The sequence below is a fragment of the Watersipora subatra genome, chromosome 3 (assembly GCF_963576615.1).
Source record: "Watersipora subatra chromosome 3, tzWatSuba1.1, whole genome shotgun sequence".
Classification (NCBI taxonomy): Eukaryota; Metazoa; Bryozoa; class Gymnolaemata; order Cheilostomatida; family Watersiporidae; genus Watersipora; species Watersipora subatra.
This window is the reverse complement of record NC_088710.1, coordinates 44,209,597-44,226,297: the sequence shown is the minus strand read 5'-3', so window position 1 is coordinate 44,226,297 and position 16,701 is coordinate 44,209,597. Positions and strand designations below refer to the sequence as shown.

At 34.1% G+C, this 16,701-nt stretch overlaps 1 protein-coding gene across 1 annotated transcript; it reads right to left on the bottom strand.

Annotated features, from left to right (window-relative positions):
* Positions 1-334: 334 nt before the first annotated feature.
* LOC137390623 (S-methylmethionine--homocysteine S-methyltransferase BHMT2-like) lies at positions 335-16,328 on the bottom strand. The gene is made up of 10 exons (XM_068076949.1): positions 16,310-16,328; positions 13,987-14,096; positions 12,936-13,019; positions 12,288-12,377; positions 9,575-9,679; positions 4,407-4,512; positions 3,391-3,578; positions 2,816-2,939; positions 2,480-2,615; positions 335-431 (listed from the first exon to the last, which is right to left on the bottom strand). Exons 1-10 carry the CDS (start codon positions 16,326-16,328, stop codon positions 335-337), a joined length of 1,059 nt encoding a protein of 352 aa, XP_067933050.1.
* Positions 16,329-16,701: the final 373 nt, after the last annotated feature.

Genomic DNA, 16,701 nt, shown 5'->3' with positions numbered 1-16,701 from the left:
TAGTAAGCATAAAAGCAGTTTATTGTACTATCATAAGAGTGTTTCAGCTATTTGACGATTGTTTGAGCCTCAGGCATACAACTTGCCAACTTAAAATATTGTGTTTATTTTAAATTGTCCTTCTATTGTGTATTCATAATCAATTGTTAGACTGTCAATGAAATAATTGTAAAAAATACAATTTAAACGACGAAACAGTTTACAGCATTTTCGTGATATTTATATCAGATAGTTAGGTAAATGGCTAGAGCAAGCAGAACATAGAATAAGTAAACCGTTTTTGACTGATATGTTGCCATGGTTACATGGTGTTACTATACAGTAGCACAAAGGGTTAGGCAGCTCCTAAAAAGTCAGCTAACTTCTGCTTATATCTGTCTATCTGGAATCCGTGTACCACTTCCTTTTCACCAGCTTTCTGGCTGGCATATCTGCAAAATATGTCATTTTACACAGAAATCAGTTTAGCCCTCTTCGGATGTAATCTTTTAATTTCTTACACGCATTTTGATTAGCCACATTTTCTAGTCAGACAAGAGATGACAACTTCAAACACTGAAACAATCAAATGCTGCATATCGAGTAGGCACTCATAACTCAAACCTCCTTTTATGTAAACAACACTCGATGTAAAGAAATTAGCTACCGTATATAAACAAGGTTTTTATTTCTTACACGTTCTGTTAGTTGTTGCTACCAGCTCTTGATAGCCATTATATAAGCTAGTGTTTGATTTTCTGGTTACCAGAATGCTATAGGACTGGTATGCAGTGCTGTTAAGATCTTAACATCATTTTAAAACCCTTTTATGTTCAGAGTAACGATATGTATCAACAAAACTCTCTGGATGAAAATCTCTCATCTTTAGAGGGTTTGTAACAATAACATGTAATGAATGTCTGAAGACAATCTGTATATTAAATACTTTATGGCTACTAAATTTCAACTTCTATTGTAAAATATAATTAATAATGTAAGTTTTATACAATTCTATTATTCATTATATTATAGATTTTTTCAATTTTGTTTTATGTATGTTTTCTTTCGATTTTAATTTTTTTTAATTATCCCACGACCAAACACGAGCGGAGCGAATGTTTGAGAGTTTTATGATAAATGCATGTGCACACAGCTCACAAAAACTATTCATCAACAACGGCCGCAAACCCTTGTACCGAAATCTCATAAACAAATTTAATCATTTTTCAATGGAGTCATTAAAGTATAATAACGATACAGAACACATATAAACCTATTTAAATATGTTACCAAGTCTTTGTAAACTGTCGACAATATCTTAAAACTTACCCATCTGATCGGATTATACACAAATAGACAGATTAAGTTGGCCGAAAATCGTTATTAAAACTTGCCAAGCCTTATTTTTATCAAAATTAAGACCGGCAAACAAAACGCCGAGCGACAGAGAATAGAACCGTTAAGTCTTGCACATTTCACGAAAAAATAACGTGCATATTTTACCAGTCTATAGCATTGTCGAATTGCCGAAGGTTTCTTTAATTAACGTAGAAGTACTGAAATATAATCATTTCTTTTTTGCCGATTTCAAAGTAACTGACATTTTGGACACTTTTGAGTACTTTGGTATTCTAACTGATGTCCAAAGCAGTGAAAGTAAAAGAAATGACGATGATATTTTTTTAACAATTCTTATAAGATAATTACAATATTTAATTATAAGTTTGGATGACTATTGAAGTGTTATAGTCACACTAACAACATTGATTATGGACAATATGTTACTGTTATTATTTTTTCTAAATAGTTTTGTTAAATAGATTTTCTAAAAATCTATATAAATATCACAACTTCTTGATATTGTTAGTTATGACGTTTTGAAATGTAAACAAAATTGTGCATTGGTTTTCTATTATTACTGTATTACTATATTAATAATATTGGTTATTCTAATAATATCAGTGCATTTTACTTCTAATATTGCATTTCTCCTATTGCAGGGGAAGAGATATAAACATATAATCTTTTCCTTTTATTATTGCTGTTTGTTGTACATAATAACACCCACACCCAGTACATTACAGTTACCATTGCAGTTATCCTATTGCACTGCAGTGCCATTTGACTGCTAATATTGCATTTCTCAACCATCAGTACCTTTTATTATATTATAGTGTTAATTATATAAAGCAAGAACTGATATATTTATAGTGTTTTAATATCTTTAGAAAATTGAACTTGACTGCCACCTATTTTAAATTAAATGATGTCAACATATTTGTCGTTAACACCAGGTGATGTTAATACCAGGTGGTGTTAACACCAGGTGATGTGGCTCAAAACCTAAAAATTACAGGTTAGCATTTATTTAACATAAATAATTAACTTGTGATTTTAAAAAATCATGCAAAAAATGTAATCACAATCTCTTCTGCGCGTGTTATATCCTGTCATGGAAATATTTAGAGCCACAAAACTTGAGTAATTGAAAAAAACTTACTTTGCAGCTGGTGGGTTTCTTCCATAGGCCATAGCTAGTGTTCTTGTCAGTGTACTTGAATTCCCACAGCAGAAACCAACAAACTCCACTCCTATTTCCTTTAGTTGTCGAGCGTACCACTCAGCTTCTTCATTTCCTAAGGAGGTTATCAAAACAGAGACATTACCTTCAACATGGAATGACATACAAACCGAGTCTACAAATACATTGGAGTTGTGTTCTTTTGCTTGTTTCTCTCTTTCAAAACATTCTGTAATTTATAAGTTAATTTTATAGGATGCATGACATACTTATAAAATACCCACAAACTACTGTAGATAATATAAATCTCGCTACCGATAGAATTAGCTCCTATGTCATCAGGAAGACTCATCTTGCCGGTCTCAGTGCTCCTGAGCCTGTGCCAAGTCTCAGCAGTTTCATCCGTATGGTAACCCAGAGCAACACAGGCAAGTGGACCCTGTATATAATGACAGTAGATGAACGCTCTACCCAAAATTATGACTGGTTTGTACCGAGGGTGGTCCTTTGAACCTTGTGTAAGACAGTGACACTAAATAGATATCATTGGTTTCTATACAAACTATTTTAATTTTAAAGTCTAAATATATATATTTTTAGACTTCTATTATTGTAACCTATATATATATATGTATATATATATATATATATATATATATATATACATATACAGTGTATATATATATATATATACATATATATATATATATATATATATATATATATATATATATATATATATATATATATATATATATATATATACATATATATATATATATATCTATGTGTGAATGAGTATATGTAAATATATTCATAATAGCATATACAAGTGTATATATATACTGTATATATAGCTTTTCTGACTTGAAATTTTTCTCACAACCAACCTTTACATCTTTACGCAGCTCTCTAAAAATTGGAATCATAGTCTTAGGTCCTCGAGAACAATTGAGCCCAACACATGCTGCCCCCTCATTCAACAACCTTTGAAGTGCATCCTTTAGTTCATAACCATCAAAAGTCTTGGGCATAGGGCCAGGCCCTGCTGGTCCCAGTGTTATTACCGCTGGTAGGTCTAGGAACAGGCATGAGACATGTAATTCACATCGGCAACATATTGGACATATTGGCTTGAGCAACTCAATGTAGCAACTAGTTACATCTGAACCAGTGTTAGTTGGTGTTCCATTTTTAAAACTCCTGTATGTATTTATTATAAGTTATTTCTCAATTGTTTTATTTATATATATAAATCTAACTCCGCCCTTGAGCATTACTCTAAACATATTACTGTAATAAGATATGGAAGTTCACTCTCTGGTGTTCATGTTAAATCTTTTTAATTGAAGTTTCGGTAATGTTTATTGGTTCATTCTTGCATGTGGTTTTGGACTGCAAGCCATCAAAATCCGACGTCCTTTACTGGTCAAGGAAACTGACTTAAAAATATCGCTGTCAAACAAATTTGTATTACTGTACTTTTCAGACTATAAACCACACCCCTATATAAGCCGCATCTGCTTTATTTTCCAAAAAACGATAATAAAACAATACATAGGCCGCACCTTTGCATAGGCCGCAGAACTCAGGACGGTGCTTTTTAACACAGTAGCAACTTTGCTGTTTAAAACAGAATAGTGCCTGATGGCACTGTTTCGTATTAACAGACGCTCTTTAACCTAACGGAACTCTAACGGAACAGTACCGTTAGGCATTGTTTCATTTTTACTTTCACCGCTAGAGGCGAACTAACCGGAGATTCTGGTTAATGCTCCTTAGCGGTGAGAGAAAAAGCCACAGAATAGCCGAACCCTTATATAAGCCACATGGCTCAAATAATCAGAAAACAGTAGCAGCTAATAGTCCGAAAAGTACGGTACATGTATTTATAGCATAGCCTTACTATATTCTTTGGCAATCTTGAGGGCGATAGAAGCCTCCCCGTAGTCCCAGAGAGTCTGAATTTGAATGAAGTCCACTTCCAACTCTGCACTTATTGCCATTTGCTCCTACAATATGGTGTCACTGGTTTGTTTAACTTTGTTAACTTGTTTGGATGGCAAAAAATTACAGATAGTTAATGCACGCTGTGTTGGTTGGTGGACACTGATGTGTGAGGCATACTGATGAATAGCACTCCCTTGTGGTAAACTAAAAGTATGTGGAATAACATTAGTGAATAAGTTACAACAATGGATAATTAAATTGAAAGTCACATTGTTGGTTGCGTCTGAATTTATTGTTAACATACACTGATAGGGAACTCACACTGATAGGTAATTCACACTGATAGATAACTGATACTGATAGGTAACTCACACTGATAGGTAACTCATACTGGTAGCTAACTCCCACTGATAGGTAACTCATACCCATAGGTAACTCACACTGATAGGTAACTCACACTGGTAGGTAACTCATACTGATAGGTAACTCACACTGATAGGTAACTCACACTGGTAGGTAACTCACACTGATAAGTAAATCATACTGATAGGTAACTCGTACTGATAGGTAACTCATACTGATAGGTAACTCACACTGATAGGTAACTCACACTGGTAGGTAACTCATACTGATAAGTAAATCATACTGATAGGTAACTCGTACTGATAGGTAAGTCATAGTGATAGGTAACTCATACTGATAGGTAACTCACACTGATAGGTAACTCATACTGATAAGTAAATCATACTGATAGGTAACTCACACTGTTAGGTAACTCATACTGATAGGTAACTCACACTGGTAGGTAACTCATACTGATAGGTAACTCACACTGATGAGTAAATTATACTGATAGGTAACTCGTACTGATAGGTAAGTCATACTGATAGGTAACTCATACTGATAGGTAACTCACACTGATAGGTAACTCATACTGATAAGTAAATCATACTGATAGGTAACTCACACTGTTAGGTAACTCACACTGGTAGGTAACTCATACTGATAGGTAACTCGTACTGATAGGTAAGTCATAGTGATAGGTAACTCATACTGATAGGTAACTCACACTGATAGGTAACTCATACTGATAAGTAAATCATACTGTTAGGTAACTCACACTGATAGGTAACTCACACTGGTAGGTAACTCATACTGATAAGTAAATCATACTGATAGGTAACTCGTACTGATAGGTAAGTCATAGTGATAGGTAACTCATACTGATAGGTAACTCACACTGATAGGTAACTCATACTGATAAGTAAATCATACTGATAGGTAACTCACACTGTTAGGTAACTCATACTGATAGGTAACTCACACTGGTAGGTAACTCATACTGATAGGTAACTCACACTGATGAGTAAATTATACTGATAGGTAACTCGTACTGATAGGTAAGTCATACTGATAGGTAACTCATACTGATAGGTAACTCACACTGATAGGTAACTCATACTGATAAGTAAATCATACTGATAGGTAACTCACACTGTTAGGTAACTCATACTGAATGGTAACTCACACTGATAGGTAACTCATACTAATAGGTAACTCACACTGATAGGTAACTCACACTGATAGGTAACTCACACTGATAGGTCACTCACACTGATAGGTAACTCACACTGATAGGTAACTCTTACTGATAGGTAACTCACACCGATAGGTAACTCATACTGATAGGTAACTCACACTGTTAGGTAACTCATACTGATAGCTAACTCACACTGAATGGTAACTCACACTGATAGGTAACTCATACTGATAGGTAACTCATACTGATAGGTAACTCGTACTGATAGGTAAGTCATAGCGATAGGTAACTCATACTGATAGGTAACTCACACTGTTAGGTAACTCATACTGATAGGTAACTCACACTGGTAGGTAACTCATACTGATAGGTAACTCGTACTGATAGGTAAGTCATAGCGATAGGTAACTCATACTGATAGGTAACTCACACTGTTAGGTAACTCATACTGATAGGTAACTCACACTGGTAGGTAACTCACACTGGTAGGTAACTCACACTGATAAGTAAATCATACTGATAGGTAACTCGTACTGATAGGTAAGTCATAGCGATAGGTAACTCATACTGATAGGTAACTCACACTGTTAGGTAACTCATACTGATAGGTAACTCACACTGGTAGGTAACTCATACTGATAGGTAACTCGTACTGATAGGTAAGTCATAGCGATAGGTAACTCATACTGATAGGTAACTCACACTGTTAGGTAACTCATACTGATAGGTAACTCACACTGATAGGTAACTCACACTGGTAGGTAACTCACACTGATAAGTAAATCATACTGATAGGTAACTCGTACTGATAGGTAAGTCATAGTGATAGGTAACTCATACTGATAGGTAACTCACACTGATAGGTAACTCATACTGATAAGTAAATCATACTGATAGGTAACTCACACTGTTAGGTAACTCACACTGATAAGTAAATCATACTGATAGGTAACTCGTACTGATAGGTAAGTCATAGTGATAGGTAACTCATACTGATAGGTAACTCACACTGATAGGTAACTCATACTGATAAGTAAATCATACTGATAGGTAACTCACACTGTTAGGTAACTCATACTGATAAGTAAATCATACTGATAGGTAACTCGTACTGATAGGTAAGTCATAGTGATAGGTAACTCATACTGATAGGTAACTCACACTGATAGGTAACTCATACTGATAAGTAAATCATACTGATAGGTAACTCACACTGTTAGGTAACTCACACTGATAAGTAAATCATACTGATAGGTAACTCGTACTGATAGGTAAGTCATAGTGATAGGTAACTCATACTGATAGGTAACTCACACTGATAGGTAACTCATACTGATAAGTAAATCATACTGATAGGTAACTCACACTGTTAGGTAACTCATACTGATAGGTAACTCACACTGGTAGGTAACTCATACTGATAGGTAACTCACACTGATGAGTAAATTATACTGATAGGTAACTCGTACTGATAGGTAAGTCATACTGATAGGTAACTCGTACTGATAGGTAAGTCATAGTGATAGGTAACTCATACTGATAGGTAACTCACACTGATAGGTAACTCATACTGATAAGTAAATCATACTGATAGGTAACTCACACTGTTAGGTAACTCATACTGATAGGTAACTCACACTGGTAGGTAACTCATACTGATAGGTAACTCACACTGATGAGTAAATTATACTGATAGGTAACTCGTACTGATAGGTAAGTCATACTGATAGGTAACTCATACTGATAGGTAACTCACACTGATAGGTAACTCATACTGATAAGTAAATCATACTGATAGGTAACTCACACTGTTAGGTAACTCATACTGATAGCTAACTCACACTGAATGGTAACTCACACTGATAGGTAACTCATACTGATAGGTAACTCACACTGATAGGTAATTCACACTGATAGGTAACTCGTACTGATAGGTAAGTCATAGCGATAGGTAACTCATACTGATAGGTAACTCACACTGTTAGGTAACTCATACTGATAGGTAACTCACACTGGTAGGTAACTCATACTGATAGGTAACTCACACTGATAGGTAACTCACACTGGTAGGTAACTCACACTGATAAGTAAATCATACTGATAGGTAACTCGTACTGATAGGTAAGTCATAGTGATAGGTAACTCATACTGATAGGTAACTCACACTGATAGGTAACTCATACTGATAAGTAAATCATACTGATAGGTAACTCACACTGTTAGGTAACTCATACTGATAGGTAACTCACACTGGTAGGTAACTCATACTGATAGGTAACTCACACTGATGAGTAAATTATACTGATAGGTAACTCGTACTGATAGGTAACTCACACTGGTAGGTAACTCATACTGATAGGTAACTCACACTGATAGGTAACTCACACTGGTAGGTAACTCACACTGATAAGTAAATCATACTGATAGGTAACTCGTACTGATAGGTAAGTCATAGTGATAGGTAACTCATACTGATAGGTAACTCACACTGATAGGTAACTCATACTGATAAGTAAATCATACTGATAGGTAACTCACACTGTTAGGTAACTCATACTGATAGGTAACTCACACTGGTAGGTAACTCATACTGATAGGTAACTCACACTGATAGGTAACTCATACTGATAAGTAAATCATACTGATAGGTAACTCACACTGTTAGGTAACTCATACTGATAGCTAACTCACACTGAATGGTAACTCACACTGATAGGTAACTCATACTGATAGGTAACTCACACTGATAGGTAACTCACACTGATAGCTAACTCACACTGATAGGTAACTCACACTGATAGGTAACTCTTACTGATAGGTAACTCACACCGATAGGTAACTCATACTGATAGGTAACTCACACTGTTAGGTAACTCATACTGATAGCTAACTCACACTGAATGGTAACTCACACTGATAGGTAACTCATACTAATAGGTAACTCACACTGATAGGTAACTCACACTGATAGGTAACTCACACTGATAGGTCACTCACACTGATAGGTAACTCACACTGATAGGTAACTCTTACTGATAGGTAACTCACACCGATAGGTAACTCATACTGATAGGTAACTCACACTGATAGGTAACTCACACTGAATGGTAGCTCACACTGATAGGTAACTCATACTGATAAGTAAATCATACTGATAGGTAACTCACACTGTTAGGTAACTCATACTGATAGGTAACTCACACTGGCAGGTAACTGACACTGATAGGTAATTCTTACTGATAGGTAACTAACACCGATAGGTAACTCATACTGATAGGTAACTCATACTGATAGCTAACTAACACTAATAGGTAACTCACACTGATAGGTAACTCATACTGTTAGGTAACTCATACTGATAGGTATATCACACTAATAGGTCACTCATACTAATAGGTAACTCATACTGATAGATCACTCACACTGATAGGTAACTCACACTGATAGGTAACTCACACTGATAGGTAACTCACAGTGATAGGTAACTACCAGTGATAGTTAACTCATACTGATAGATAACTCACACTGATAGGTTTTTATCGTAAGGTTATCAGTGAGAATTATTGTGTACAAGCTCATCATACCCTATACTCCTGTTCAACCCGAGCTGGACTCTCAGGGTTATCAGGGTCATATAGCCCTGTCTTGGTCAGGCCTGCAGTAAACAGGGTACCCGTTTCTCTGGCAACCTGTAAATATCGACATTCACACTAGATTTTTAGAGTCGTCTACCATGTTAATTAGTTATGTAGTCTGTTTTTATCTTGCATGTCTACACATTTCAGTAAAAAGAAAGCTTAAGCTCTACTAAATATTTTCTATAATTTACCGCCAACTGAGTGTTTTATGGAGAAATGCTACTTAGCCTAAACTTCTAAACTACGTCCCACTAGTTTTAAGGGCACACATACAGAACTTATGATAATACAGTCACTGGTTTTTGTGCAGGGTTAACTTTGTGTTTCTATTACACTTTGCATCATACAACTTGCAGCATGATAGTATAACATCATTTGCATTTAGCTTGTTTGCATCATTATTGCAGATATATTTGAAATAAAAATAAAAGGGCAAAAAATAAATAAAATTCAAACGACTTTGAATTATAAAAATATTTTTTGGCTATTTTTAAAATAATTTTGGTAGTTGTAAATTCTAGAAGATTATAAATTAAGGGCTTATGCAGATTGTGGTATTAAAGCATTTTTCCAAATAATTACCATTCTTTGTTTTGCTGGACTTTAGCGGAGGCTTCTGACGGGGAGGCTAAGAGGAGAAAACTCTTTCTTACTTATACAGCTAATTAGAGTGAGGAGTTAATCTCATTGGCAAAATGTTGGTCAGTAGGAGATAAAGCATGGTCCGCACTTCATTGTTAGCTTAATTTCACCTGTTTGCTGGTTACCAGACTTGGTAACCTGTGGCTTAAACATGGTTAAACATATGCCCTGCTTCCGCAACAAAACAAGAATTGGCATAATGGGCATAATGTACAGTATCTTACCATTTTGTTATAACAGACTGTTAATAGAGCTCATTTGTTAACAAAAGTAGAAAAACCAGTCATTTTCCGCGTAACACAGTTAACGATATATTATTTTTTTATGCAACCATTCTTCTACATGTAATTGATACATATTAAACGCATCTTAAATATGATTTTTTATAACTGGTGAACTTTCTATACGCTCTATAACATGAGTTAGTATCATTGCATTATGAAAAATGTCTGTTAGTGGTAGTTGATGGATATGATACAGGTTGTAAGAGTAACATTTTCGGAGTCATAGGTTTATTCTGATCTGAATTTTATCTATTTGCTGATGTGTGGTGGTAAAACAATCACTTGTCATCTTATAATGAAATACTGTTGAGTTGGGTACCCATTCACCCTACCTCCGCAATAAAACAAGGTCAGGCGCATAATGTACAGTACCATCATTTGCTGTTTTCTTATAACAGACTGTTATGAAACTTTTATGTTAACAAAAGTAGAAAAATATAAATATTTTTCTCATAACACATTTTATCATTTATTATGTTTACTCTTAACAATTTTTTAACTGTGATTGAATGAATTTTAAGTATGATCTTTTATAATTAGTGAACTTTCTATAAATATGGGTATCAGGTCACTTACCCCCTGGCCACTTACCCCCTGGCCATATACCCCCGGTCATTTACCCCCTGGTCACATACCCCCCTAAGCTATATACCCCCCAGGTCATTTACCCCCTCCCCATGATATCTTTGAAGAGTGAATGACAGGTGGACGCATTGAACCTGGAATTATTTTCTACATCCATAATGATAGACTTTGAAAATGCTATTAAAATGCACTTCACACTGTATTCTCCGATACTACATTACAAGGATGATTTTATCATCTATCACAAGCGATCATCCAGGTCCAATACCAGAATGATGTAGATATAAATACATGTATGTGTATTCGCTCTAAGGCAGCTCTCACACACGTGCCTGTAAATGACATCATGGAATCATTTGAGACATTTTCAGATAACATACCTGAAGTCGCCCAATCAGTTGTGGATCATTTTAAAGACACGTACATTGGGCGACAACAACGTAGAGGTCGGCGTGTACCGAGATTTCCTCACACAAAGCTGTTAACAATTTGCCTCGCACAAACATTAAAGTTTAAGGATGGCACAGACTTATACAAGCAAACATCAGTGCCTACCATCCCAACTTTTGGCATTTCTTGATCATACTTCGTAGAGAGCAAGCACTAAATGAAGTCGCCATCACCCAATTAATAGCTGGTGGACCGGCATCAACACAAAAGCCAAAATATCGAGCTATACAGTATTGCAGAGACTACAGACAATAGTTGCGGACTATGATAATAGTTTCATTTTTTGAATTCTTACATGGTATAGCACACAATAATTATTCAAATGTAACTTCATGATTGTCTAAAAATAAATGTCCATACATGTACTTGTTTTGCAAATACATATAAATTACTGTCTGGTTGTATTAAAATAAAATTCCGTGATTAGATTGTAAATAAATGCATTTATTTTTAAGTGTCTTTTTAATTTTTCATTATTAACTAATTAAACCATGACAAATTAGCAAGTGGTTCAAGTGATTTAAACCAAAGATTAACTGAGTTAAGTTAAACTGTATTATGTGTTATGTGGGGGTACTTGATCTGGGGGGTATATAACCTAGGGGGGTATGTGACCAGGGGGTAAATGACCGGGGGTATATGGCCAAGGGGTAAGTGACCTAAAATCATAAATATGTGCAATAAAAATTAAATTTCACCTTTTTAGCAATCTCATGAGCTCTTCGGTTCAAGAGTTCAAAGTTGTCTCCTTGTCCGGCAGCACCAAGCTTGTTCTTTGTTGAGAAATACTACAATAGTAGGACTAAGTCTGGAGTAATCTACAATATGTTTATGGTTAAAATAGTCTTTCATATAAAACTATTAAGAGTTAACGAAGCAAAATTTTTAATGAAAGTAGGCCTATGTAATTTGGAAATCGTGCATTTTACATCTGTCTGAACTTTTATTAGGTTTGTTTAAAATAAATAAATTAAATATTTTGATAAGAAATCCTTCAGCCAAATTTGCGAAAGTGGTAAACCTTAAATAGATATCTTAAAAAATTAAATTATATAATTTATAAATAAATAGTATTTACATCACTTTTAGCAGGTATGTATATATATGCCTTTTCAAATAACTAAAGTCTTTGAGTTTATCTTTAAATCTCCTTTATACACGTAATTTAATTATTTAATTTAATTATTATTTATAATTATTTAATTAAATTTAATTATTTAGTTTATAAATGTCTCCTTTATAAACGTAAAACAACATTCCAATGTTTGTGTGATTTAGAAAGCTTCTAGCATAAGACTTGCATGTGTTTTTATTTTAAAATAAAAGCTCTAAAGATATCATCTTACCACAAAAGCTGAGCAAGCATCGGCTCCGGCATGTACAAACTCTTTTGTCAAATCTTCAACCTTTTCAGGATTGTCCAGCACTGCCTGCAGCATTTGTAATATGTAAGTATATACACCTTTTTATCTATTATCAGCATATGCTATTGGCAAGCTTTTGAAGGTTGGGTAGGTAAGAGCTTTTTGATCTGAGGCTTGTATAAAATCAATGGCAAGTGTAACTCAACAACTGGAAACATGTTGACATTGGTAATATGATAGCGGTGATATTAGCAAATAACTTTTTGTTACACGAAAACTATGTGAGCTATGCTGACATAGCTTTCCACTTTTGAGTACGGTACAGACAACTTCTACTTTACTATTTCAAGACAGAGAATCGTGCAACGTTTAGTCTAGTGTAAAAATATTATCAGTTTTATCTTATCTTGGTTTGAAAAACACTACTAATGAAGGATTATTCCGCTATTCACATAATTGTGCAGACAACTAAAATTTCTGGCTGTAAGAAATGCTACAAGTTGTAGTTACAATACAACTTCTACAGATTACAACATGTAATTTATAATCTGCTAACTTGATCAAGCTTTATAAAATCCTATTTTAGTTTAGTCTAGTGAGTTTATTCATGTTTAAATAAAGGAGATAACTCCATGTTTTTTAGTTCAGCTCTGACAAATGATATGAAAATGGTGGCCTGTACATCGTATCTATTCACTTTTTGCCACTGTTTACAACTCTGCTAAGTTTAAGTTTACAGATGTTGACACTCAATCTAACTAATCATTATAAACCACATCAAAATTTAACTGGTAGAAACAACATTTTATAACACCAAAATATGCTAGGGTTATTGAGCAAGTGTCCAGACAGGGCAGTCATGGTTTAGAGGTCAAACAAAGGGCTTGCAGTCAACAAGCTAAGGTTCAAAGTGGACAAGTGTTGCTGCTTTATAGCAACTCAACATGGAGTTAGAGCTTTGGGCTTCGTCTAACTGGAATATGCTTAAAAGGATTCATGATTTTGTCATTGAAATCATTGAAAGCTATCCTACTTTTGGAATATAAATGCCATTTGTGTTATAGCCTCTTCTATCCAGCTCCATAAGATATCCCTCTGCACAAATAATTGGTTCTTTTGCATTCAGCTGCTCCAGCAAACCACCTGCCAAGCATAATAACACCTAACAATGTAATGCTGACAATATGTCATGTGACAACTTTGAAATATGAGTAAACCAATTATATATCATTTGAGCAAAGGCAGTCCTGCTGTGTATACTATTGTCAATTCTCACACATCTGGAAAGAATTATAGTTTCTTATTGGATTACAAATGTAACTCCTTCAGATAGGATTTACTCACATGTATGAATCTGTTTTAGATGACCTGCCCTCTACTAAAGTACTAAGTGCTGTGATGTACTGATTAGGCTAATATTCACATTAGTACAGATAAAAGCTGTCAAGTGGTTGTCAGCTTTGACAAATACAGTGATGAACTACTGTAGTTGTAAACTGGAGGGCGCTCATAGGGCAGTTAATATAAATATCAAAACTTGTATATAAAAAAGATGCTGCACATTTCATACTATTTTTTTTAAATTTAGGAAAGAAAAAAAATAAAACTTGTACTCCGCATGTTAGTTCTGTATACAATGTTTCTGTACCATAGATTTTGAATGATTCTTTTTTCCAGTAAATGCTTAATGAGACATTACATCAAAGGGTAAGATTTATTATTACAAGACAAAGCAAGAAGTCTTAAAACCAAGTTGTTAATATTTTTGTATTTTTACATATGTTAAAACTGAATACGTTGCAAAATATTTGTAAAAACTCATTTTATACCCAGGCTTCAGAATGAAAAGTGTGTCGGTACGATGTAACGTATTTTTCTTGTGAATAGTTGACTAGTCTAGGTTAAAGTATTGTTTGCATACTTACAAATTAAAGTATATATAGTAAATTGACTTTAGCACACCGTAAGTTGACCAAAATGAAACATCCAGGAATTTCCACCTAATGAACTGATATACGCAGCACTAGAGTGGCTGAAATTGAAAAAATTCAATCGTATACCTATTTAATACATGGCTTCAATCATATACCTATTTAATACATGGCTTCAATCATATACCTATTTAATACATGGCTTCAATCATATACCTATTTAATACATGGCTATTTAATACATGGCTTCAATCATATACCTATCTAATACATGGCTTCAATCGTATACCTATTTAATACATGGCTTCAATCATATACCTATTTAATACATGGCTTCAATCATATACCAATTTAATACATGGCTATTTAATACATGGCTTCAATCATATACCTATCTAATACATGGCTTCAATCATATACCTATTTAATACATGGCTTCAATCGTATACCTATTTAATACATGGCTTCAATCATATACCTATTTAATACATGGCTTCAATCGTATACCTATTTAATACATGGCTTCAATCATATACCTATTTAATACATGGCTATTTAATACATGGCTTCAATCATATACCTATTTAATACATGGCTTCAATCATATACCTATCTAATACATGGCTTCAATCGTATACCTATTTAATACATGGCTTCAATCATATACTTATTTAATACATGGCTTCAATCATATACCTATTTAATACATGGCTTTAATCATATACTTATTTAATACATGGCTTCAATCAGATACCTATTTAATACATGGCTTCAATCATATACCTATTTAATACATGGCTATTTAATACATGGCTTCAATCGTATACCTATTTAATACATGGCTTCAATCATATACCTATTTAATACATGGCTTCAATCATATACCTATTTAATACATGGCTTCAATCATATACCTATTTAATACATGGCTTCAATCATATACCTATTTAATACATGGCTTCAATCATATACCTATTTAATACATGGCTTCAATCATATACGTATTTAATACATGGCTTCAATCATATACCTATTTAATACATGGCTTCAATCATATACCTATTTAATACATGGCTTCAATCATATACCTATTTAATACATGGCTTCAATCATATACCTATTTAATACATGGCTTCAATCATATACCTATTTAATCCATAGTTTCAATCATATACCTATTTAATACATGGCTTCAATCATATACCTATTTAATACATGGCTTCAATCATATACCTATTTAATACATGGCTTCAATCATATACCTATTTAATACATGGCTTCAATCATATACCTATTTAATACATGGCTTCAATCATATACCTATTTAATTATACATGGCTATTAAATACAGCTATTTAACTGTGGAAAATGTTTGATTAGTGACTTATCTGATCCTTCACAATGGAAATGTACGCTGTCACTCACCTTTAGTAGTGCTGCCCATTGTTCTATCAATAAAAAGTCTTTTAGCTCGCAGTTTTTATTCAAGAACTCAAGTAGGAGAAAAGTCTAAACAGCCAGATGTTAAGGTCAGTAATGAGAATGCGCTGCTGAGCTTTGAGCTGGTGATAATAAATTTATGGAAGATCCCTTTCCCATATCTCTTTCGTTGTTGCATTTATTCAACCAATTACAAAGTTGACTTAAATTTTTTGCGCTCAACTTCGGGTCACCAGTGTCAATAATCTTTCCAAACATCTACGAAGACTATGAGGTATACAGCTGCCTCAGTAAGTCATTGGGAACAGCTATGAGACAAATAGATTTGTTCTATGAACTAAGATATGAGTGTCTGTCATTTTTAGGAGCATGATATT